The sequence below is a fragment of the Ctenopharyngodon idella genome, chromosome 9 (assembly GCF_019924925.1).
Source record: "Ctenopharyngodon idella isolate HZGC_01 chromosome 9, HZGC01, whole genome shotgun sequence".
Taxonomy (NCBI): Eukaryota; Metazoa; Chordata; class Actinopteri; order Cypriniformes; family Xenocyprididae; genus Ctenopharyngodon; species Ctenopharyngodon idella.
In genome coordinates this window covers 36,586,732-36,610,979 of record NC_067228.1, presented here as the reverse complement: position 1 = coordinate 36,610,979, position 24,248 = coordinate 36,586,732, and the positions used below count along the sequence as shown (strand labels likewise).

Here is a 24,248-nt window from a genome sequence, read left to right as displayed (position 1 = left end):
TGGGTATGCACTACTTGTACACAATATTTGTATTATTTAGAGTAATAAATATATATATTTTTTTATTTTAGAATTTAAGCCTGGAAATATCAAACAATACATGAATCACATCTGGAAAGGTGTAGTTGTTAATGTTTTAATACTGTGATTCATATAAATACAACAGTTCTCATTCATGAAACACAAGAAAGAAAAAAGGTAAATCGATTCTTATGAAAACTGTTACTTTTAACTGAACGCAACAATTTATGTTAAGGCCCCAATATACTTAAAGCGAAATCGAAGAATGAACTGGCGTGAAGTTGTTTCGAACAAAATCAGGCCAAAACGAAGTTTGTTTCAGGGGTTGCTTGAAAAAGCAAACTTTCCAGAAAAGATCGCTCTGGGGTGTGTTTCCCAAAGCGAACTATGGTTTCAAGTTCCGTCGTTACCAATAGAGTTCAATGGGACTTACGACCATAGTTCACCAACGATGCTTTCGGGAAACACACCCCAGGCTGATAAACACCTCTGAACTACCATTTGTTCCTGGGGGATGTTGTAATAGGTGGGTGTGGCTCCAAGGCTCTGCCTTATTTCGGGTCGACCGATTATCGCCCTGTCCGATATTAACCCTTATGTGTTGTTGGGGATGTTTTCATCCACTATGGGGTGTTTTTGAGTCTTAATTTGGCCACAACTTTCTCTGTGTTTCAGCAAATGGAATGATTTTTGGTGACAAATCTTATTTTGATTCATATTTTGGGAAAATGCTTTGAAAATTTTCAAAACCTCAAAAATACAGTGAGGGCAAATTTGAAAACATCCACTTGCTTAAATCTGTTATTTAAATCTCAGTCCTGATCAAAACTACTAAATGTTAAAAAAAAATCCAGGATTTTTACTCTTTTATTGACAAGTTTATAAATGATGTCACTGATTTGGGGGGAAAAAAACACAAAATGACTTATTTTCAATATAAAAAGTGATTTTTAGGCATACATGAAAGACACATTCCTGTACATGCCGGAGGAATGTGAAATTACCAAAAAATGTGTAGCTCTTGTCCTTCGAGACAATGGCGCAAACATGCTCAACACTGCACATGCTGCAAAGGGCACTGGAACAAAAGTGTGCTATTAACTACTCTACTCTAGGGAACACAGCAGTTTTACATGTTCAGCTGCTCACCAGTGGGACATTGTGTCCAATTTGGTTGAAACACTCATCCCCATTGAGGATGTGACACTAGATGTGAGCTACAGTAATTCATCTGCGTCCAGCATCATTCCCTGCATGACAGTGCTCAAGACGCTACTTGAAGATGAAGGGCCATCAACACATCAGAACGCTCAGGGAGGTAATGAGGGAGAGCCAAATCAAATGATTCGCCAAACTAGAAGACTCAAAAACTGTGGTTCTGGCATGTCTTTTGGATCCACATTGTAAGACTCATACATTCTCCTCTGCCTCTACACTAAATAAGGCCAAATAATGGCTTAAAGAAGTAGAAAGTGCTCTACAAGAGCAGGCTGAAACAGAGAGAGCCAATCAAGAGCAGCAGGTTGATGGAGGGCTCCTCACAAGAACAAGCCCCGAAAAGGCAAAGGAGAGAAGAGACACCCTGCCATACCCAAATACACAAGATCTTCAGTTCTCTTCTTGGCCTCCACACTGGTGATGTGTCGGCCAAGGACAGCACTGAGGATGAGTTACATCACCATCAGGACTACTAATTATCACCCATTTTATTAGCTTATAAAACTTCAGGGAGCTATTACATTTATTTTCTATTATTTGTTTGTTAATTTGTTGCTTGTTGTTGTTTACTTCTTTAAGTTTTACAAAAAGTTTACAGAATGCTGCTGGGTGCTCCCTGCACTTTTTATGTTGTTATTATTATTATTATTATTATTAATGTTATTATTAACAGTTATCAGAATTAAAGATATGTTTAAAAGCATTTAAAGAAAGCTTTTGTCAGAGCCCTTGTTATTCGTAATTTTGACATTAATTTTCATTTTTACACCAGACATATATATTGGTTCAAAATATCGGTTATTGTTCTACTTGATCTGTAATAATTGGCATCGGCCCTGAAAAACACATATCGGTCGACCCCTAGTCAGAGGCGAGTAAAAACATGAACACACTGAGAGCTGCTTTACAGTAGAAACTGAAGCTGTAATTCTATTTAAAGGAGATGCTGACACTGTTTTTTATGTTTAATACTGTAAAGCTGCTGTTTTAAAGCAATCTATTGTATAAATAAACATGACGTGACTGGAGAGCTGAATTGCAGAGCTGCTGCAAACATCCACATCACTATGATCAGATGCTTTGTGAACTGCTGTTTTCTACATAACAGATTTACATATTCATCTAAATGTGGGTGGCGTTGAGATGTTTGCTAACAGTATAATCACTGCAGCGGTATTTCAAACTTTGTTTTACCCCTAAGCGAAGAACAAAAAAGAATTTGCCGGGAGTATATCGGGGCCTTAAGAATTAATTTACAGAAATGTATTCTGAAAGTGCATCCTGACCTGTTTATGAACCTTTGTAAGCTGATCCAGGTTGTTTTCAAGAAAGGAAATCTTCTGTTTCTGAGTGTTAGACCCCCCACTATCATCAGGTCCAATTTCTGTACTCTGTGTAAGAAAAACATGTCAGATAGACACACCAGTGGAACATTTGTGAAGCAAAATATCCATGTTCACATGCGGAACTGACTTTTTTAACCCGAGTCGTGAGGTCTTGAACGAACAGCTTGCGCAGGTTGTGGAGGGTCTGGAGTTCACGAGCCTGAGACAGAGAGAGAAGCAGCTACATGAGACCACAAACAACTAGATGAAAGTGAAATATCCATTTTGGTTATTAACACATTTGTTTTCAGGACACAGCCCTAAAGATGACTGACTTCTAAAGAAGATGAGATGATTTCTGAGTATCGCCACTCATGTTAACATGTCTAAAGTTTATAAAGTCATATTAAACTGTCAATAGCTGTTATTTATCATTATTTTAAATAAAATGAGGACATGTACTTATTCAGTCACGTCTGCTTATGCGCGTATTTGTGATCACAGGACTGCACTAAACAAATCCATTAGGGCTCTCAGTCCAAAAATTTTATTTTAGAAAAATATTGATGCATTTTCATATGTTTCTGTCACATTTCTTAAGAAAAAATGATCATTTCTATTAATTTTCCACTAAATTATGTGATCTGAGGAGGTGCAAGCATCTCACTGTACTGTTATCCTTTCAGCCAGAGCAGCAGAGGGAGCTCATGGACAGAAAACCAGTTATGATGTCATTTATGACATATGCAGATGTAGTGCTAAATATGGAAGTCTGGTATCAACAGGAATACAGTGAAGAGACAGACGTATTGACAGATGAAATATGAAACCAAATAAATACTTCATTATGACAATAAGTGATCTGGCTGTTCTTCAAGCGTTTCATGTGTAGCCTCATGTATAAATCTATAAATAATATATTTCTGCCTCATACTGTGATTGGCTTTCAGCAAAATCTCTAAAATGACATCATCGTGGTGCATAAATTCAGATGAGAATGATGTAAAAACTGTAGAACAAGAGGAAGTTTGTATGAGAAACGTACAACAGTCTCCTCAAGGCCCTTGAGATCCTGTTTGGACTGCTCGTGTCTCTCCTGCTGAAACCTGATGAGAAAACTCACAAGCTTTAACACACATTAAACATTCATTGCACACTGTAACATCCCTTAAAGAGGATCTATTATGCCCTTTTACATAGTCTTGATGTTGTTTTGGGGCTCTACTAGAACAGGTTATTTTTATTTTCCTCATATTCTCCATTGTTGCAGCTCCTCTCTTCCCAGTCTGTCAGTAACGCTCTGTTTACTTCCTGTCTCTATGAAGCCCCTCCTTCTGAAAAGCACAATGTGCTCTGATTGGTCGGCTGGAGCAGTGTGTTGTGATTGGTCAAGCGCTTCGAACATGTTTGGGAAATGTCCCGCCCCTTACCATAACTGCAAGTTTCAACACACTACTAATTAACTCAACCAGGCCCCGCCCCTTTATTCTGCGTATGAATTATTTAAATGAGGAATATTGTGAATAAAACTCAAGACTACAATGGAGGCGTTTCAGGGAGTTCAGAAACACTAACACTGATATAGAGAGGAACTCCCGCTGGAGGGACTTTGAAACTTTACACAATAGGTCCTCTTTAACACTTACAACATGATCAAACAAACAGTTGCTTTACAATCTTAGTGTATTTGTGCAATAGCAGAAAAACGTACGACAGCTGCTCCAGACAGGCGCTCTTGGTGTCATCCTGCATTTTCAGGTTACTGAAACTGGACCGCACATGAGCCAGCTCCAGCTCTAGAGCCTGATTCTTACTGTAAGACACATTGTGACACCATCAGCACCTCATTTACAACATTCAGTGATTATAATGCATTGTGTAATGCTGTCAGAAGGCACTCATGTTCATCTATACAGGAATAGTGTTGTAGAACTGAGACTGACTCGGTAAGGTCATCAATGAGTCGCTGTTTCTCATTAATCTCATCCCGCAGATGGCTGAGCTGCTTCTGACGAGACTCTGCATGGAGAGATGGACGACCAGCAGACTTCTACACAAACACACAAATAAACACAACTCATGTGACAACAGTCCAATAATATTTCACATACCTTCCTACTGTCCATGTGTTTGAATGCTGCTGGTGACTTATTTTGAATAATAACCACATCATGTACAACATCTCTCTTATCATAACATGTACTGTATGTGTTTCGTTACACTAGTCACAGGACTGTTTATGTATTAAATACTAGACCCATGCATGTCCGACTTACTTTCCCATCAGCCTCTCTGTCAGCCTTCTCTCCTCCATCCAGTTCTGCCACATGACTCTCTGATATAAACATATATATAGAACCATTAATGTAGCAGTACAGTGAACAGCAGCAGTACGGATGTGAGCTGAATCTGAAACTAATCCCTTTGGGCATGGTTTAAATTCTCAGTTCAATTCGTCAGTGACAGATTTTTGGCAACTTCGAAATTCCGAAAAAGGAAACCCGTAAGAACAATCATTTAGAAAAGATATAGCATGCTAAGTCAGCACAGATCTTCAGACAGTTCTGAATTTGGTAGATGTAGATTAAAGTGGAATTAGCCGAAGGCTTAGAAGAAGTATAAAAAAGGTTTGTCAAGAGCCCCTTTCACACAGTGTGTTGACCCAAGAAAATTGCCATAAAATTGCCAGAGTGCCTTCTGTGTGAACGCAAACACATTCCGGGATCGATCCCGGGATGGGGACCTGGTAATGTTGCCAGGATCAGTCCCGGAACGCATCCTGTGTGAACAAAAACCGGGACAAATCCCAGGACACATTATCTGTGTATTTTCTCTGTGTGAAAGTAGTCTGAAAGTTTTAAAATCTTGAATTTTTTACCACTTTCAAAGTGGGGAAAGTCTCCTTTTTTGGTGGTCCATCCCTGGCTGGAGTTAATGTTTTTTACAGCAAAGTGAAATAACACCTAATGTGGGAAATTAAAACGAGCCCCAGTCGTGTGCTTTTTGTTTTGACCAACAGAGGGCGCTGGTCCCTACAGCAGTGTTAATGTGTGTTATCATTTATCATCTACTAATTACAAGTTTTTCTTTGAAAACCTAACAAGAATAAACAACCACAAAAGAATCACGTAATCGTTATCATCTTTAGTAGATGCCGCCTATTGCACATTTCACCGGTTCCCTAATCACTTCCTTGCAGGTGGTAAGCCCAAAAGGGGACGGCCCCACATTAATCTTTCAGATTGGCCCGACTGGGCCCCATGGACCATATCCTGGTCACCACGTTAGTCTGAGAGCTCCTCTACCAGGCCTGGAGCCGGGAGAGGGCCCCCGGTTTCCCTCTTCCAGATAGGATAGGGGATGTATTGGGTCACACTTTGTCTGGCTTCTCACTTGGGACCAATTTGCCTAGGAAAAACTTACCCGGAGTTAAAGGTCCAGCAAATCCTCTAACAGGGTCACTGAGACACTCAAACCCCTCCACCGTGTTAAGGTGATTCAGGTAGGGAGTTAGTTGCTGCCCCATATAGAGGAGTTCAAATATCTTGGGTTTGTTCACAAGTGGGTGCCGGTCGGATCAAGAGATTGACAGGTTGATCAGTGCTGTGAAGGCAGCAATGCAGTTGTTGTACTGGACTGTTGTGGTGAAGCAGGAGCAGTGCCCGCAGGCGAAGCTCTTGGTTTATCAGTTGATCTATGTTCTGACCTTCACCTATGGTCAGCTATGGTCTGAAATTATTTTTCTCTCCGGGGTATGTGGGCTGATCCCAAGAGATCCAGGAGAGACCTGGATTAGAGACGCTGTTCCTCTTTATCGAGAGGTGGTTCACGCATCTGGTCAGGACGCTTGCCAGTGGAGGTGTTCCGGACATGTCTAACTGAGATCCCGGGGTAATAATAATAACACAGCCATACTGCACCAAAACACTCAACACACACCAGCTTATTGGTGGAGAGGAGACAGATGAAGCCAATCAGTATATGGGGATGATTAGGAGGCCATGATGATGGACAGAGGCCAATGGGCAAATTTGGCCAAGATCCCAGGGTTACACCCCTATTCTTTTCGAAGGACATCCTGGGATTTTTAATGACCACAGAGAATCAGGACCCAGTTTATGTCCCATCCAGAGGACGGTGCTGTTTTTGACAGTACAGTCTCTCCATCACTATACTGGGGTGTCTAACACCTCTTCCAGCAGCAACCTAGTTTTCCCAGGAGGTCTCCCATCCTGGTACTAACCAGTCTCAACCCTGCTTAGCTTCAGTGGGCAACCAGTCTTGGGCTACAGGGTGATAGCTGCCGGCAGGTAGACCAAGGATGCGTATGCCTTGGGATCCCCCAGGAGGAGCTGCAGTAAGTTGCAGTAAGCAAGTCCTACTTAGCCTGCTGCCACCAGGACCTGGTCCCGGATAAGCACCAGGATAATGGATGGATAAAAGATGTGTGGAACACTAATGAATACAGAACTTTTGATTTACTAGCAACGACAAGTGTTGCCACTAGTTTTTGTGGCCCTTTGTGCATTATATTGCATTGAGCCCCTCTCGGGTGAAATCAAAATGTCATTTAGAGTAGTATGATTTACTATGCTACATTACAGCACTAAGTTTAAAATGATCAAAATACATAAAAACTTATTCATAGATTCATAGATGATAACACTGGATTATATATTAGCTGTTTGGCTCCAGCATTCCTGCAACCCTAAAGTGGACATGTTGTTTGGAGAATGAATGGATAGATGGATATTGGCCACTGTACTACAAAAGACTCCTTGTGTAGTCTTGTCAGCCCTGGTGTTGTAATTCTAAGCATTGCCACTGGTTTGTCTTCCTGTGTCTGGACCTTTTGCCTTCCTATTTGGATTCTCTATTAGCCTGTAGTTTTTGGGTTGTTTATTACTTCTCTGATTCTCCGTGAACCACTCCTGCTTGTCTTCTGGACTTCTTCTAGCTTTACATTTAATAAAGAGATCTGCACATGGATCCTGAATCCGTCTCACACTACACAGGGCGATGTATCTTGACAACTCTTGGAGTTCTTACAGTCAGATGTTTTGAAGTTGGGAAATCTATGAAAATATTTGGAAATCCGTCATAGAGTCTGAAGGTCTGTGCAGAGTTTGGAGCTTAGGAAGAGTTAGAGTTGAAAAACGCCTCTCATAATAATAATAATTTTACAGTGTTACAATTGGGGTTTATATCACTTCTGTATAAAAAAGTGATGTGATCTGATTGTGTCTATGAGATGTCCCTCTAATATAAGATGTGTAATTGTGTGTTTGTGTCTTACCTGAGTTCTGCAACATGTACAGTTCTTCGCTGAGAGCATCATAGTTGTCCTCCAGCTGTCTCTTCTTTTGCTCCACGTTCTGCATGTACTCTGTGAGAGAGCGAATCTTCGCCTCATGCTGCTCACACACATGCACAAACACACAAAGTTACTGACATGAACCACACGTCATCTACTAGCATCAGAAAGACTCATGTCATATATTGGTGTGCAAATTGAAGGCCTGATGAAAATGAAGCCACACCTGTGAGATGAGCAGCTGGCAGGAGGACAGCTCTCGGCTGGTTTCCTCCATCTTGCGATGGCATTCCAGCTGCATGTTCTCCAGCTGCCTGCAGCGCTTCACCATCGACTTCACCTCAGACTTGATCTTACTGATGTACAGCCGCGCCACGGTGAACTCTTCCTCAATCGCACCGCTGATCTCCACTGGCTACACACACACACAGATTACAGAGACACACACAACTGCAACTAAGGGAAAGTGAATTACCATAATGCAATGGTTCCCAAACTTTTTCTGCCGGGCCCCCCTTTTGTATAATACAGAAAAAAAAATTTCAAGCCATGGAGTTCATCAGAAATAGAACAGGGCATCAATTTACTGTCAGGGATTTGTCGTGTCACATCTCTGATTATAATGGGTTCTGTTTGCTTTTGTCGCATCACGGCTCCCTGTAATACTCAATTCTGATTCTTCAATCGCGCCATCTAGTGACTCAAGCGGATACTGCTGCAAGTCATCTTGAGGTAATAAAATGTCAAATTAATATTTTGTTTACTCATGTGGCAAGTAGCCGCATTATAAGTGGGATAATTATGCAGTGGAGTCTTGTATAACCCTGAAGAGGTTTCTTTTGAAAAATGAAAATGGGAAACACAGAATTTGGGAAAAATAAAACGAATTTCATAGGGCACTAATGATAAATTTGATAAATTATTGTTACATTTTTTGCGTTTAATGATTTTCAATTAATTAGGCATGGTTTTTGATTACTAAAATTTTATTTAACCATTAAAACGGAATTCAGAAATATTTTAACAAAAAAAATTTGGGAAAATGACCTCTGCTGACCTCTAATAATCCCTTAAAGTAATCTGAGAGGACTTACAAGTTTGATTTCTCCATTGCCGACGATGGTGCTGAACTCGCTGAGGTCCTTCATCAGCCCGTTCAACACGTCAGCGATGCGCTTCCTCTGCTGTGAGCTCACTTCCTGCATTTGAGCAAGCTCTGCCTCCAGCTCCATCAGGTTTGCCTAGAAAGCGAAGGAATCAGTGAACATGCGTCATTCATTCACTGCCTCTATGTGAGAATAAGGCAGCGGGCGTCACCATCTTGTGGCTGAGCTGCTCGGCCAGCTGTTTGTTGTGGAGGCTCTTCTCCTCCACCTCCTGACTCTTCTGGTCGTAGTTGACCGCCAGCTCCTCCAGCGCCTGCAGCACCTCCCGCACCTCAGCTTTGGCGCTCTCGCTCTCCGTCTGCAGACGGCCCAGCTCCGTCTGCACCTTATCACTGTCGCCACGCGTGGACGCCAGCAACTGCAACACGCACAATAACAGCCATTAATATGAGTTCAAATATCCTTCACAAGTTCCACCTAATAACACAGACTAAAATCAGACTGGATGAGCCATGTTTTGGGTCTTTATAAAATAGCGAATCTGCTCTGCATCATGCCACATGATGCTCAATCGTGGTAAAATCAATGTACTTTGTGGCTCATCATAGCTTTTAACTACTAAGTTTTTGTGAATTCAATGAAACATTTGCTTATTTGCAGTGAGGCTGTCAAATGAAAATCCTAACTTTGAAAATTTGCTAAATTGAAGACAGAAATAGACACCTGAATGCAAAAACTGTGCATTCAAATGAGTAGAGATGAGTAGCATGCCAACTAGCGCCAATTTGAATGAAAATATACTTAATGTTTTAAAGAAGAAAACAGTGTGCTGACTTATCTTGTATGCTTTCTATATGTTTTTGTTTGTTTAGCACCTGTATTTAAACTCTTTTTGGGATGTGCATGTCTTTCACTATCTTTGAGTAATTCATATATTAACAATAATAAAATTATCAGTTGAACTGGACAGCCACTACAGCACGGTCCAAATGTGACCTCTGACCTCATCCTGATCCAGAATCTGCTCCTTCAGCTTCTCCACCAGCTGACACTGGAGATTGATCTCATCATCCTAGAAAACACACACACAGTGAAGGATGTGAGGGTAAATAAAACACTGACAGCGATAAAATCCTGTTTATCTTGTTTTGCACATACATACTGTAGTCTGATATTGATCTGACATTGAAATTGGTCTTCACCTTATCGTCCAGCTGTCGGTAGAGTTTGCGGATCTCTTCCTCGTATTTCTGCCGCTCTTCCTCCGAAATCCGCACCACAATAGAGGAGGTGTCAGAGTCTCTCTCCCTCTCCCGCTGGCGCTCCGATGATCTCTCATTATCCAGAGACACCTCATCACTGCCCTCAAGCTTCACCACATCAGCATCTGTCTGCTCCGTCTCAGGAACCTTCTCTCCTATGGAAAAAAACATCAGGATAAGATCAGCAAACAACCTTAGGCTAGTTTAGGTTTGTTTTTATTAGCAGGGACTTTCAATTAATATTTGAGCAAGGAGACCAAGAAGGGAAATTAAGTAATTACATTAGACACATAACATTAAATCAAATATGAAAGAAAAAAAAAAAAAAAAAGAGTATCACCTCAGAACTTACACATCTTACAGACATTTTATTGAAGAATTCAGGAAAGGCCTTGTCCCTAGTGGCACACTACATGATCTAGCTCTAATCTCTGTTTTACAGTATATCAAAAATAGCTCTATCCTTTCAACTATGCTCACTTCTGCAGAGAAATGAAATGCTATCCGCAATTAACTCAAAAACTTTCAGACAGAATTTATACCATATCATTGCACTGAAACTGCACTCATCAGAGTTAAAATGACTTGCTCTTATAATCCAATTGTGGCTGTGTTATTGGCCTTTAGTGCTGCTTTTGACACTATTGACCATGATTTTCTTGCATAGGCTTGAAAATTATACTGTATTAGTGACCTAGCATTAGGCTGGTTTAAATCTTTATCTATCTTGATTGTTAACACTGTTTTTAAAAATGAGGAAATGTCATATCAATCAGAAGTAATGTATGGAGTGCCACAAGGCTCAGTACTAGGTCCTTTGCTTTTCACCTTGTATATGCTTCCCTTGGGAGACTTAGCTTTCATTGTTATGCCACTTTTTTCACAGATACTCAGATTTATATGCAGGCTTCATAAACAAACTACATAAAGTATGACCATATTAGCCCGGTTCTGTCAACACTGCATTAGCTCCCTATTTAACATCGTATACATTTTAAAATCCTACTGATTGTTTCTAAAGCCCTGAATGGTTTAGCTCCTCAGTACTTCAGCGAGCTCTTATCACATTATAGTCCATCAAGTCCACTGCAATCTTAAAAATCTGACAGTTGATAATACCTAGAATATCAAAATCAACTGTAGATGCTAGATCGTTTTCATATTTAGCTCCTAAACTCTTGTTCAGGAGGCAGACACACTCTGTCAATTTAAATCTAGGATAGAGAACCATCTTAGTGTAAATCCCTTTTCCATCCTGGTTCTAGGTACCAACTGCTCTGCACATTTTGAATATCTCTCTTATCTGACACACTCAGTTCAGTTCATTCTCTCTTCTAATGAGCTGAAGTTCTGAATCAGGTGTGTTAATTAAGGTGTATCCCCAGGGCCAGGATTGAAAACAGTTGTTTATGAATGGGTCATTGAATCTTTGACTCAACCGATTCGTTCAAAACGCTGAATCAATCAGTAACGAATACAAGGCTGAGCCTGCGTCTCAATGAGCATTCTATCCATGCTCATTGAGAGACACCTCATCACTGCCCTCAAGCTTCACCACATCAGCATCTGTCTACTCCGCCTCAGGAACCTTCTCTCCTATGGAAAAAAAAACATCAGGATAAGATCAGCAAACAACCTTAGGCTAGTTTAGGTTTGTTTTTATTAGCAGGGACTTTTAATTGATATTTGAGCAAGGAGACCAGGAAGGGAAATTAAGTAATTACATTAGACACATAACATTAAATCAAATATAAAAGAAAAAAAAAAAAAAAAAAGAGTATCACCTCAGAACTTACACATCTTACAGACATTTTATTGAAGAATTCAGGAAAGGCCTTGTCCCTAGTGGCACACTTGATGTGGACTTGTGAAACTGATTGGTGTCCCATTTATCACTTTATCATTAGGATATGTCCCAAAAACTTACAATGTGTGCAGAATTATTAGGCAAGTTGATTTTCTGATCATATTTTTGTCCAAGCACATTTTACCAATTCCAAACCACATCAATCTTATTAACTACTGTCAATTTTGTATTTAATCATTTATAAGTGATATAGAATTGTTCATGAAGGCTGGAAATGAAAAACGCCCCATATTCAGGTGTGAAGAATTATTAGGCAGGTTTCCTTTTACAGGCAAAATGAACCAAAAAAATGGTTTAACTGGAATTAGTAAAATGTGCTTGGAAAAAAATATGATCAGAAAATCAACTTGCCTAATAATTCTGCACACAGTGTAATTAGCAGTTAATTTAGCAAGTTATCTCTGAAGTTAATCTTTTACAGTAAGCAGGCCTGAGAGAATTTGTCAATTATAGACCTATCTAGCTCTAATCTCTGTTTTACAGTATATCAAAAATAGCTCTATCCTTTCAACTATGCTCACTTCTGCAGAGAAATGAAATGCTATCCGCAATTAACTCAAAAACTTTCAGGCAGAATTTATACCATATCATTGCACTGAAACTGCACTCATCAGAGTTAAAATGACTTGCTCTTATAATCCAATTGTGGCTGTGTTATTGGCCTTTAGTGCTGCTTTTGACACTATTGACCATGAATTTCTTGCATAGGCTTGAAAATTACACTGTATTAGTGACCTAGCATTAGCCTGGTTTAAATCTTTATCTATCTTGATTGTTAACACTGTTTTGGAAAATGAGGAAATCTCATATCAGTCAGAAGTAATGTATGGAGTGCCACAAGGCTCAGTACTAGGTCCTTTGCTTTTCACCTTGTATATGCTTCCCTTGGGAGACTTAGCTTTCATTGTTATGCCACTTTTTTCACAGATTTATATGCAGGCTTCATAAACAAACTACATAAAGTATGACCATATTAGCCCGGTTCTGTCAACACTGCATTAGCTCCCTATTTAACATCGTATACATTTTAAAATCCTACTGATTGTTTCTAAAGCCCTGAATGGTTTAGCTCCTCAGTACTTCAGCAAGCTCTTATCACATTATAGTCCATCAAGTCCACTGCAATCTTAAAAATCTGACAGTTGATAATACCTAGAATATCAAAATCAACTGTAGATGCTAGATCGTTTTCATATTTAGCTCCTAATCTCTTGTTCAGGAGGCAGACACACTCTGTCAGTTTAAATCTAGGATAGAGAACCATCTTAGTGTAAATCCCTTTTCCATCCTGGTTCTAGGTACCAACTGCTCTGCACATTTTGAATATCTCTCTTATCTGACACACTCAGTTCAGTTCATTCTCTCTTCTAATAAGCTGAGGGTCTGAATCAGGTGTGTTAATTAAGGTGTATCCCCAGGGCCAGGATTGAAAACCACTGCCTTAGCATATTGTTATGCTGTATTAGTTCAGGGTTTCTGCAGGTTTCATCAAATCTAATTTAATGCTTTTTAATGGCAATTATATATATATATATATGTCGCTAAATGTCGATAGATGACGTCATACGGCAATTAGAATATTCATGTCATTGTTGCATTCGCATTCTGTCAAGTGTCAGCCCTTTACATTTGTTTGCTTCTCTGCTGCTATACTTTTTGCTCACATAATATATCTTAATACAGCCAAATTCCCAATAAAATTGTTTAATCTATATATTTTTCTGTTTTTGTTGTCAGACTATATGAAATGGTGACTGAAACGCGTCCCATTAAGACAACATACAGGGCTCGACATTAAGCCTTGTCATTCACTTGTACGAGTAAAAGTTGCTTGTCCGGAAAAAAAAAAATAGGATTTTTTAAATATAAATGTAAAATTTCTGAATAATACCTTTCAGGATATAAATAGGATTTTTTAAATATAAATGTAAAATTTCTGAATAATACCTTTCAGGATATTGCAGCTTTGACATATTTAAATCTGCATATTTGTGATAGATTTGTGACCCTTCTCTTTCATTTTACATTGTAAAATGTATGATTCATCTTTAATTTTAAATTCTTAAATTCAATCAATAAATTTAATTGGAATAAGACACTAAGGGCTGTTACCAATCAAATAATTTACAAATTATTACAATTAAATTTATTAAAATTATTAAATTACAACTGCATTAAATAATGTTATGGGATTGTAAGAAATGTTGGGGGGAAAATTATACTTTTAAAAATTAAACTAAACCACCAGTAGGTGGCGTCAAGTAACCGTCTTAATAAGTGAGTCATTCATTCAAACGATTCATTCCAATGGCTGATTCATTCAAGAATGAGGCAGTTGTTTATGAATGGGTCATTGAATCTTTGACTCAACCGATTCGTTCAAAACGCTGAATCACTCAGTAACGAAAACAAGGCTGAGCCTGCATCTCAATGAGCATTCTATCCATCCTAAATAGTATGTGACATTAGTAATATTCAATACTATTTAGGGGGGATAGGGTGGATAGTATGCACATTGGGATGCAGGGTGAGTGTTGCTACCCGTTGCTACGCTATGGTTCTGCTGTGATCTTTGTTTGAAACTATTTTTGCTGCTAAAATAGAAAAAAAAACAGTCAATGTTCCTTCTAAAATGTAAGTGATTTAATATTAACTATTTGTTAACTGAACTGTTGTATGAAATCAGTGTCACGTTTTTAATTGTGATGGTAGCCTGTTTAGGAAAACAGCATTCTTGGTCATGTGATATTGCTTAACTTTATCAAGTTATAAAAACTCCACATTTTGAATTTTTACCACAGTATGTTTAACTGAGTTTCTTTTTGTGTGTGCTTCGCTCATGTTTCCATTTCTCCTCGAGATGGTGCGCGAGCCTCAACAGCGCAACCTGGTTATCGTCAGTACATTATACAGCCTATTATTATCCACTATCGATCGCCACTTACACTAAATGTAATAAAATCAGTCATTCTCGCGTTGTTTTTTTTTTTGTATTGACATTTTAATCAGGTCCTTGTCCGGCCTTGACCTTCGAAAAATCCACTTATCCCAGACTAATTGACAAGTGTCAGCCACTCACTGAACAGCAGACACAGACACTCGTGCGGCAGTACCGGTGGGTCTCGGAAGCTAGATCAGGTTAACAAGTATATTCGTCACAACGCGCTTTCTTGGAAAAAAGTCGCTAAAGGGGTCTGAAAAGTCGCTAAGTTGGCAACACTGATGCAGCCTTCCGTCTCCAGGTCCCAGCCCGCCTCTGTCCAAAACGGCATTACGGCAATTTTGCACCGACCGGAGGCAATTACCAAACTGGTTCCGTGTGCGTATGACACAAATGTACATATTTTACGACAGCAAATCAAAGTTATTAATTATGAAGGCTATATTCAATATAAACTGGTAGTATTATTTTTCTTCAAAACTATCTAAAAAAATGTAATGCCTGTAGGAATAAAATTTAATGCTTTTTAACGCCATTTAAGGCCTTAATTTTCACAAAATCCATTTAATGACTTTTAATGCTTTTTAATGCCCCGCGGAAACCCTGTAGTTAGTTTGACCAGAACCGAAAACACATCACAAAACGATAGAAAATGGCATTTTCGCTTATTCATTTCTGTCTGTTTCACTGTATCATCCCCAGGATCATCCCGAGGTTAGCAGGGTCAGTCTGATCCGGTCTGTATCCAGGTCAGATGTTTGACTTTCAACCAGCTCTGACCACAACACAAAGACTGTAGCACAGACCCCAACAAGACCCCGGTCAAACTTACCATCAATTTCAGTATATTGACTTGCACTGAAATTTGGAATCAACTAATACATACATAGTTCACACATTGTAAAATTAGTTTAAAGTGCTGTATAAATCAAACTGACTTGACTCATGCGAGCAGTTCAAAGGCTCACCGCTGCGCCAGCGCCGCAGCTCCAGCTCCAGCCTCTGGATGGTGTCCCTCAAGCTCTTACTCTTCTCCTTCTCTTTCTCGTACTTCCTCTTCCACTGCTCAGCTGTCAGCTCCAGGTTAATGGAGGCCGAGTTCTTGATGGTCTTAGCACTACAACACACACACACTGGTCTCAGTCTCATAAATCAGCACTGCGTTGCAACTCCTTTTCTTCTCCACTACATTTTTCCGCAATTAATTCAACTTAAAATCTGCCATTGATTTACACTGACAGAATGTTCAACACTCAAAATGTAACCAAAAACAATAATAGCTTTCACACAGCGGTTCTAGGGTCAGTGGATATTAGGGGCTTTAGCCCAGACTGGGTAATTGGCCTTTTTATTTAAGGGAATTAATTAAAGGGTTAGTTCACCCAAAAATGAAATTTCTGTCATTAATTACTCACCCTTATGTTGTCCCAAACCTGTAAGACCTTCGTTCATCTTCAGAACACAAATTAAGATTTTTTGATGAAATCCAAGGGTATCTGATCCACACATAAGCAGCAATGACACTGCATCTTTTGAGGTCCAGAAGGGTATTAAAGACATCGATAAAACGGTCAACGTGACTACAGTGGTTCATAAAATCTTAATGTTATGAAGTGACGAGAATACTTTTTGTGCGCAAAAATAAAACAAAATAATGACTCTTTCAATAATATCTAGTGATGGGCGATTTCAAAACACTGCTTCATGAAGCTTCGAAGCTTTATGAATCTTTTGTTTCGAATCAGTGGTTCGGAGCACGTATCAAACTGCCAAAGTCATGTGGACCACTGAAATTTCAAAAGACTTATGACATAACGATGCCTCGTTTACTGTAATCACGTGACTTTGCGCTCCGATCCACTGAAACAAAAGATTCGTAAAGCTTCGAAGCTTCATGAAGCAGTGTTCTGAAATCGCCCATCACTAGATATTGTTGAAAAAGTCGGTATTTTGTTTTGCTTTTGCGCACAAAAAGTATTCTCATCACTTCATAACATTAAGATTTAACCACTGTAGTCACATTGACCATTTTATCGATGTCTTTAATACCTTTCTGGACCTCAAAAGATGCAGTGTCATTGCTGCTTATGTGTGGATCAGATACCCGCGGATTTCATCAAAAGATCTTAATTTGTGTTCTGAAGATGAACGAAGGTCTTACTGGTTTGGGACAACATAAGGGTGAGTAATTAATGACAGAAATTTCATTTTTGGGTGAACTAACCCTTTAATTAAATGATTTAAAGTGATTTAAGGCATTAAAGAAAAAGAAAGGTCTTCTTCGTAGTTGTAAAGTAATCCATTTAAACTATTTGCAAATAATATTTAAAATATGCACACATTCAAAAATGCAAAACGTTTCTTGTCTCATCACATTCAGTTATGAATTACATGATTCATGTAAATAATAGCATTGTTTCAATTCAAAATGGTGAAATTTGATAAACAGAGAGTTGTCAAATAATAAATGTTTAGCTACTTCTTACCATGCACTTTTTCACCGTTAAAACTAAATTGTTATGTTGGAATTCGCGCTTGTCTTTGTTAAACGGTAAGCCCTGTCTTCTTTGATCTGATAGGCCAGTTTGCAAAGAATCAAAGAAGCTAACTACATTGCAGTGAATCTCTTATTTGCAGCTACAGTTTATTGGCTATAATGACAGGATCGCGCAGAACACATCATCAGAGCAGCGACTCGTTTAAACGCCTCTGGTTGGCCGATGTGTTCAACAGACATGTCTGTGATTGGTTACAATGCTCAACACTGCAAAAGTGCATTGTAAGTAGTTACCCTTGATGTAAAGGGGGAAATATAAAAATAATGCTTTAATATGTACTTTTTTCACGATTAGGTAAGCTCAGCAACTGTAATTGTATGCACAATTATTTTTCTGATTGATTGTTCACCTCTATGAGAAAGACGAGGTAACAGATTATTTTGGGGCTTCAGTCCCGTTAGCCTACCCTTGGATACGACTGAAATAATTTGTGGCCACTATATGTTTTACCCGCATGTCATGTGTATGTGTGTATCTGTGCTGGAGGTACCGCTGTCCAAACATCAGCGTGGATTTGGTCTCGGCGTCGTTGTAGCTGGAGGGAGAGCAGCAGATGAACATGGTGGTCCGGCAGTTTCCTCCCAGAGAATCCTGCAGGATCCTGGTCATCTTACTGTCACGGTACGGCACGTGAGTCTTCTGCTCACACACAGGAGGGATGTCCGTGTAACTAAACAAAAATATATATATGTGTGTGTGTGTGTGTTTGCATGAGAGCACTTACAGTTCCTTCAGCGAGAGCAGAGATTACGTTTCCGAGAGAAGACAGAGACTTATTGATGTTTTTAGCTTCATCCAGAACGGCTCCAGCCGCACCCGTCTTGCTGACCTGTATGTGAAGATAAGCCACAAACAATCTTAACCAGTCTGCTTGATTCTTCTTCATTTCTGACTGATCTTTCCAAGCATCTATCATATCTTTATGCATATCAATTCAACAAAAATGTGTTTTGAAAAAGTCATGATTGCCACAACATGGCATGATATCATGTATCAGCGAAAGGTGAATTTCACGAGTTTACACATACATGAAATCAAAATAAAGTAATTCGTATAGTAATTTATGAGTATTTGGCGTGCTGTCCGGGGGAGGGCTCCGAGCTCGGAATTTGGCCCGAACCCAGAGTACTCCACCTCCTTAACTGGGATAGAAACCAGCCAAGGTGATGAGGTGATGGGGTGGTGGAGGGATGCTGTGAAACTTGTCATGAGAGACGGCTTTATATACCGTCTTCCTCTTGCACTGATTGGTTGATTACCTGAATGTGCGCCTCCTGAATTTTGTTAAATAAAACTTCATTTTTATTAATTAATAATTTTATTATCAATAATACTTTCATTCAACTTTCTATGACAAATGTGAGGTCAACACTCGTTTTGAACACAAGCTGTATACTCCTCAGCAGCTAGATAAGGCTGTTTGTTTGCCTGTATCCACCTTCATTTTGAAATGAGAGCAGGCGCAGGCATTTGTAGCTTGAATGTGCGAGGCTTCTGGTGTCATTCGCTTTCAGTTATTTTACCTGTACAAAACCAGTCTGTTATACTGCCTGATACTGCAAACTGGTATTTTTTATATTACTTTATACAACAGTTCTTTCTGGTTCTCAAATCTGATTGGCTGAGAGCCATGCGATATTCCCCCAGTATCAGCACTGGAACCGTTTCACCATTTGCATCACTCCGCTTGCGGCGACTGTCAGGGCGGCCGAGGAAATCCATTTTTACAAATTCTACTGTTGTTGTGTCACGGAATATAGTTTTTAAGAGTTTTTTAGGTGAGAATGTAGTTATTTAGACCTCAAATATGTCACCCATATATAAACATAGAGCGTATTTTACAATTTGTTTAGACGCTTTCGCAGCTATGAGCTCCAGGCTATCAGCGGCCGTTCAGTGCTCGAGTACCCGCCGAGAACAGCTTCATCTAGGCCAGTCCTTTGGGAATTTTCCACTGGCTCATATGTAGATAGTGCTTAAACAAGAGATATAATTAATTTGGGGTATATAATCATTTTGGGTTAAGGGGAAAATTAAGTTTCATAACTTTATATTTAGGCTATATTTAACCTAAATCCTGTACTAGAGCACTGCTTTTGTACATTTGACTGAATTGTTTGCTTGTGTTTATTTCATATTGTCTTTTATAATGGCTATTGTTGTTAATTTAAATATTATTGTTCAATAAATATTATTTTTTATAAATAATATGCATATTTGGTATAGAGAAAGGGTTCGTTAGTGTTGGTGATATGGACTTCAGTGAAAGTTACATTATTACGGTGACAAAGTCTATCTATGTGAGTGGAAAGGAATGGAAAGGGACTGGTTGTAAACAAGGAAGTTGTTTTAGTGCTGTGGGAAATCACCTTAACTTTTAAAAGGACAAAGACAAATATATCGCTTTCCTCAGCAGACATTTAAACTGATTTTTTATAATAGATATATTATGGACATCGACCTGAAGAATGAATGCTATAGCAGATGCAGGTAATACACTCATTTAGTCGATCTCTCTCTCATAATAACACAATACTCTACGTAATACATAATAAGCTTCAATGAAGCAACTCAACGTTCCTTAGTTACTAGTTCTAAAGTGACGTTTTAGAATTAGTAACAGAGGCTTGGAAAACTTGAGATTTGAATATAAGGTGGAAGGAATCATTTCCTCACAAAAGAGGGTTTTTAAAGACAATCCGTTGTTCTTATTTATTTACACACTTGTGCCTTCGAACTGTTGTATAAACGCAACATCACACTCGTAGCCATGCGATATGACTGTACATCAGTATGCTGTGATTACCTATGGCACGAGGCCAAATCACAGCCATGCTCATATACCGCCATATCGCATGGCTACTTGTGTGATATTGCTCATTTATTATCATAAACACACAGTTTTTCACTGCACTTTGTCATTCTAGGTTATTTCTCTTTTCAAAGAAAATAGCTTCCTTCCGCATCACAAAATAAGGTGGATAACCTTCTGTCATCAGTGGAACACAAAATAAAACATGTCTCGTGTGTTTTTTGTCCATACAATTAAAGTCAGTGGGCTCCAATGTTGTGTGTAGCCCAGCATTCATAAAAAATATATTGTGTTCCACAAAAGAAAGAAAGTCAGGTGTGGAGCAACATGAGGGTGAAGTATTCATGCAAAAGACCTTCTCACTGCCGGCCAGATCCACCAGGTAGAGTTTTCCACAGAGTTTCTGCTCCGTCTCCACATGCTCCTGCTTGATGTTGATCAGGAAGATGCTGTGACTGCGAGAGCTGTGCTCATTCATATCTGACAACAGAATAACGTCGCATTTAATCTTCACTCACAAATACTCATGATATGAATATGAAAATATCCAGATGTGTTTCTAGATATGTTTTTAAAGAAATTAAGCTTGAGACAGAAGCACTCACTGGTGACGGCGACGTGCCGATTGGACTTTCCCTCGTCGATGACGTCCATGACCTCTTCCGGACTGGACACGAAGCGTTCAGTGCAGCCCTGACAGCACACACTTCATTAGGATTGATAGAAAGCTTAATCACAGTCTCACTAAACAAGGGGGTTGTGATAAATCACCTTCACGTAAGGGACACGGTTCTTATCCTCATGCACAGCCAGATTGGTCTTTGTGACTAAAGAGGAAAGAAACACAATGAGGAGTATAAACACCACTGTAGTGAATTTGTTACACTGCACTATTATTGCTTCCTACAAACCGTCCAGAAGATCCCGGATTTTCTCCATATAGATCTCGAAGTAGGACACCTGAGGAAACCAAACACTGATTTTGAGAGGGACACACATTGGTAGAGCAGGTGTGGTCAGGTTTATTGGGAGTTCTGTGTACCTTGATGTGGAATTCCAGGTTTTCATCCATGGAGAAGATGTGATTGAAGATGTCCTCTGCGATGCGGGGAATGATGCCCATCTGCTGCGGGTCGTGGAGGTTTCCCTGAAAAAAAAAAACACAGTTCGTTATTAAAATTCATCCTGGTCTGATCGAGCTTCTAAACAAGTCAAGTCATCTTTATTTTACAGCAGTTTAATAAAGATTGTTTCAAAGCAGCTTTACTGTGGTAACAGGAAAATAATGAATCAATGATGCAAACAGAATTCAGTTCTGCTGTAAAGAAAATAGTGTCATTGTTCAGCTGAAGTCTGTTTCAATGTTGATTCAGTTCTGCTGTAAATATCATCAATTATTAAATTAGTGCCATTCGGGGTTACACTTTATTTTGATGCTCCCCTTTAGACATTCTGTTGACCGTAAGTAAAGTTGCATCTACATGTCGACTAACTCTCATTAGAGTATTAGTAGACTGTAGGTTAGGGTTCGGGTTAGTACAATAAGTTGACATGTAGGAGCAAAGTTACTTATAGTCAACAGAATGTCTGTTGGGGAGCATCAAAATAAAGTGTAACCCAATTCGGCTATAAAGCAGCTCTGTAGAAAACAGCGATGTCATCGTCCAGCTCAGTTCTCGTACAATAGAGTCAGTGCAGTCAGATCAATGGCATTGTGTATTATTAATTAGATACTTTAAGAAAAACATGTTTTATTGTTGTCGATTCATGGTAGAAGGTAGCCAAATTGCTTAGATAGTCATGTTACATCCATAAACTGAGCCAGACGACGACACTGAATAACTGCACACATGACCTCTGCTGACCAATGACATTTACAAAACAAAACTGTCATTTTTAGTAGTAATGTTTAACGTATGTTATTCTAAATATTTGCCATTTTGATAGTAAGGTCATTTTTGTACGTATGGTAGATAATTTTGCTATTTTTATAATGTAAAATCAGGCGAAAAAAGGAAAGTAGTCAGGGTCCAAAATGATCTCTCTGAACACTTGACAATGGTGGTGGACCTAAAGTTGTGTAATAATGTAAAAATGTTAAAAGTGTGATTCATATTTTATCTGAAATATGATTGTACCTCCATGGTATGGGTCTTCCCAGAAGAGGTTTGTCCATATGCAAAGATGGTGCCATTGTAACCTCCCAGCACATCTACACACACACACACACAAATATTATCCTTAACAGTTCACATCAGTGCTGCTATAGTCCGATAGCGTGCTGAATGAGGATTCATGCAGCGTTCATAAGCTTCACACACTGACCTTTGACGATCTGCTTCGCACAGGTGTTGTACACCTGCTCCTGAGTGGTGTTGGTGGGAAACACACGGTCAAACACAAACGATTTTCCCTGCGGACCCATAAAACAGACACAGAGGAAGAGGAGAGTCAAGGAGGAAACAGGAGCGTCATTGTTTGGACTCGGTTATTGATTAGACCACTAATCACGTCACATACAGACGGCGGAGAGACGTACTGTATAACGTCAGCTTTATCCATTATAAGCCTTCACATAACTGTAACAATTTCTGTGTTTCACTATATATTTACTTTTTATTTCAGCTTAGTTTATTTCACCCTTCTCAATAACATTATGCTTCAATCATCAGCCACTCCCTGCATTCATTCAAACTCTCTCTCTCATATATATATATATATATATATATGAAGTAATAAGATAATAAGACAGAGAGAACCATATTTTTGGTATATTTTAGCTACACTTGGATGAGGCCTTCAGCCTCTATATGTGCTGACGTCATACTGACACATCATGAGCATCACCGGATCATTCATTTCATCATTTAATCTTAAGAGCTGCATATTTGTGTTAAATCTTATGTAAAGGTGGTAAATGTTCATCATTACCCCGATGATGACGGTGTCGTCCCCTTGAAAGGTTGGCAGAAATTTGTCCCCGCGCAGGATCTCGGCCTGATTGAGAGGCCGGAAGCGGCAGAGCACTTTAATATTACACTCAGCTGCGGCGTCCGTCATGATTCTGCACAATAACGCGAGTTTATATTAAAACGGAATGTCTTATATCTATATGAAAACAGAAGACGGTAGCGTAACGGGCCGAACTCAAGCAAATGGCGTCTGCGCGTTGAAACAGGCGAAGCTCCTGATGTCTGCTTTAAATGCTGCTGAAGCCCTTCGCTTTAGTGTTATTATATTTTGCAGGCGTTGTGTTTGTTGTCCTTGATCTTCGGGAGGTTTGTCCTGCTGGTGTCAGTCGCAGTGATGTGATGGCGAAGGATGCTGCTGTTGTCATGAGGGATGCGGAGGCAGGGCGTGTCTGCTGGACCACTCGTGCGAATGGGCGGGGCTCAGCAGCCCTACATCATCATTTTCCTATTTTTCTCTTCACTGCTTAATTTCACTTATATATGCACTCGTGTCAGGCTTTTCTATGTCATTATTCAGATCAGATTTTAATCATAAATAAGTAAAATCTCTGCTCTGCTGAAGCAGAACGTGAACCCGCTGTCACGTGGTGCCTGTGACTTTCCTCAGCGCTGCTCAGGATGGACCAATCACAGCTGGTTACTGGATTATTTTGTCATTTTATAAGCAGATTTTGTCGGATTTAATGACAGAGCATTTTTCTATTTATATTTTAAGCAGCCAAACTTGAAACGATTATAATTTCAAGTGTAAATGTCTCCACTAAAAATCATATATGTTGAATGGAAGTGTGTGTGTACTTGTTTTGGTTATAATTGAGAGGACCAAATGTCCTCACTTATATTGTGAAATAC

General features: G+C 39.3%; 1 protein-coding gene across 2 annotated transcripts in view; it reads right to left on the bottom strand.

Annotated features, from left to right (window-relative positions):
• Window positions 1-23,794, bottom strand: part of kif5aa (kinesin family member 5A, a) — a 28,512-nt gene extending 4,718 nt beyond the window's left edge. The window contains exons 1-23 of one of the 2 annotated variants that reach the window (XM_051906570.1): window positions 23,356-23,794; window positions 22,750-22,837; window positions 22,563-22,636; window positions 21,467-21,571; window positions 21,336-21,384; window positions 21,196-21,251; window positions 21,030-21,117; window positions 20,780-20,904; window positions 18,337-18,441; window positions 18,103-18,251; window positions 15,993-16,171; window positions 10,187-10,401; window positions 9,988-10,056; window positions 9,196-9,402; window positions 8,973-9,119; window positions 8,105-8,293; window positions 7,861-7,978; window positions 4,841-4,899; window positions 4,508-4,614; window positions 4,276-4,377; window positions 3,610-3,670; window positions 2,713-2,784; window positions 2,526-2,630 (exon numbers count right to left, since the gene is read on the bottom strand). In XM_051906570.1, the coding sequence (XP_051762530.1) occupies window positions 2,526-2,630; window positions 2,713-2,784; window positions 3,610-3,670; window positions 4,276-4,377; window positions 4,508-4,614; window positions 4,841-4,899; window positions 7,861-7,978; window positions 8,105-8,293; window positions 8,973-9,119; window positions 9,196-9,402; window positions 9,988-10,056; window positions 10,187-10,401; window positions 15,993-16,171; window positions 18,103-18,251; window positions 18,337-18,441; window positions 20,780-20,904; window positions 21,030-21,117; window positions 21,196-21,251; window positions 21,336-21,384; window positions 21,467-21,571; window positions 22,563-22,636; window positions 22,750-22,837; window positions 23,356-23,484 (2,598 nt within the window). In that variant the 5' untranslated portion in view covers window positions 23,485-23,794. The remainder of the gene's footprint in view (window positions 1-2,525; window positions 2,631-2,712; window positions 2,785-3,609; window positions 3,671-4,275; window positions 4,378-4,507; window positions 4,615-4,840; window positions 4,900-7,860; window positions 7,979-8,104; window positions 8,294-8,972; window positions 9,120-9,195; window positions 9,403-9,987; window positions 10,057-10,186; window positions 10,402-15,992; window positions 16,172-18,102; window positions 18,252-18,336; window positions 18,442-20,779; window positions 20,905-21,029; window positions 21,118-21,195; window positions 21,252-21,335; window positions 21,385-21,466; window positions 21,572-22,562; window positions 22,637-22,749; window positions 22,838-23,355) is intronic. The other variant, XM_051906571.1, reaches the window with a different exon arrangement.
• Window positions 23,795-24,248: the final 454 nt, after the last annotated feature.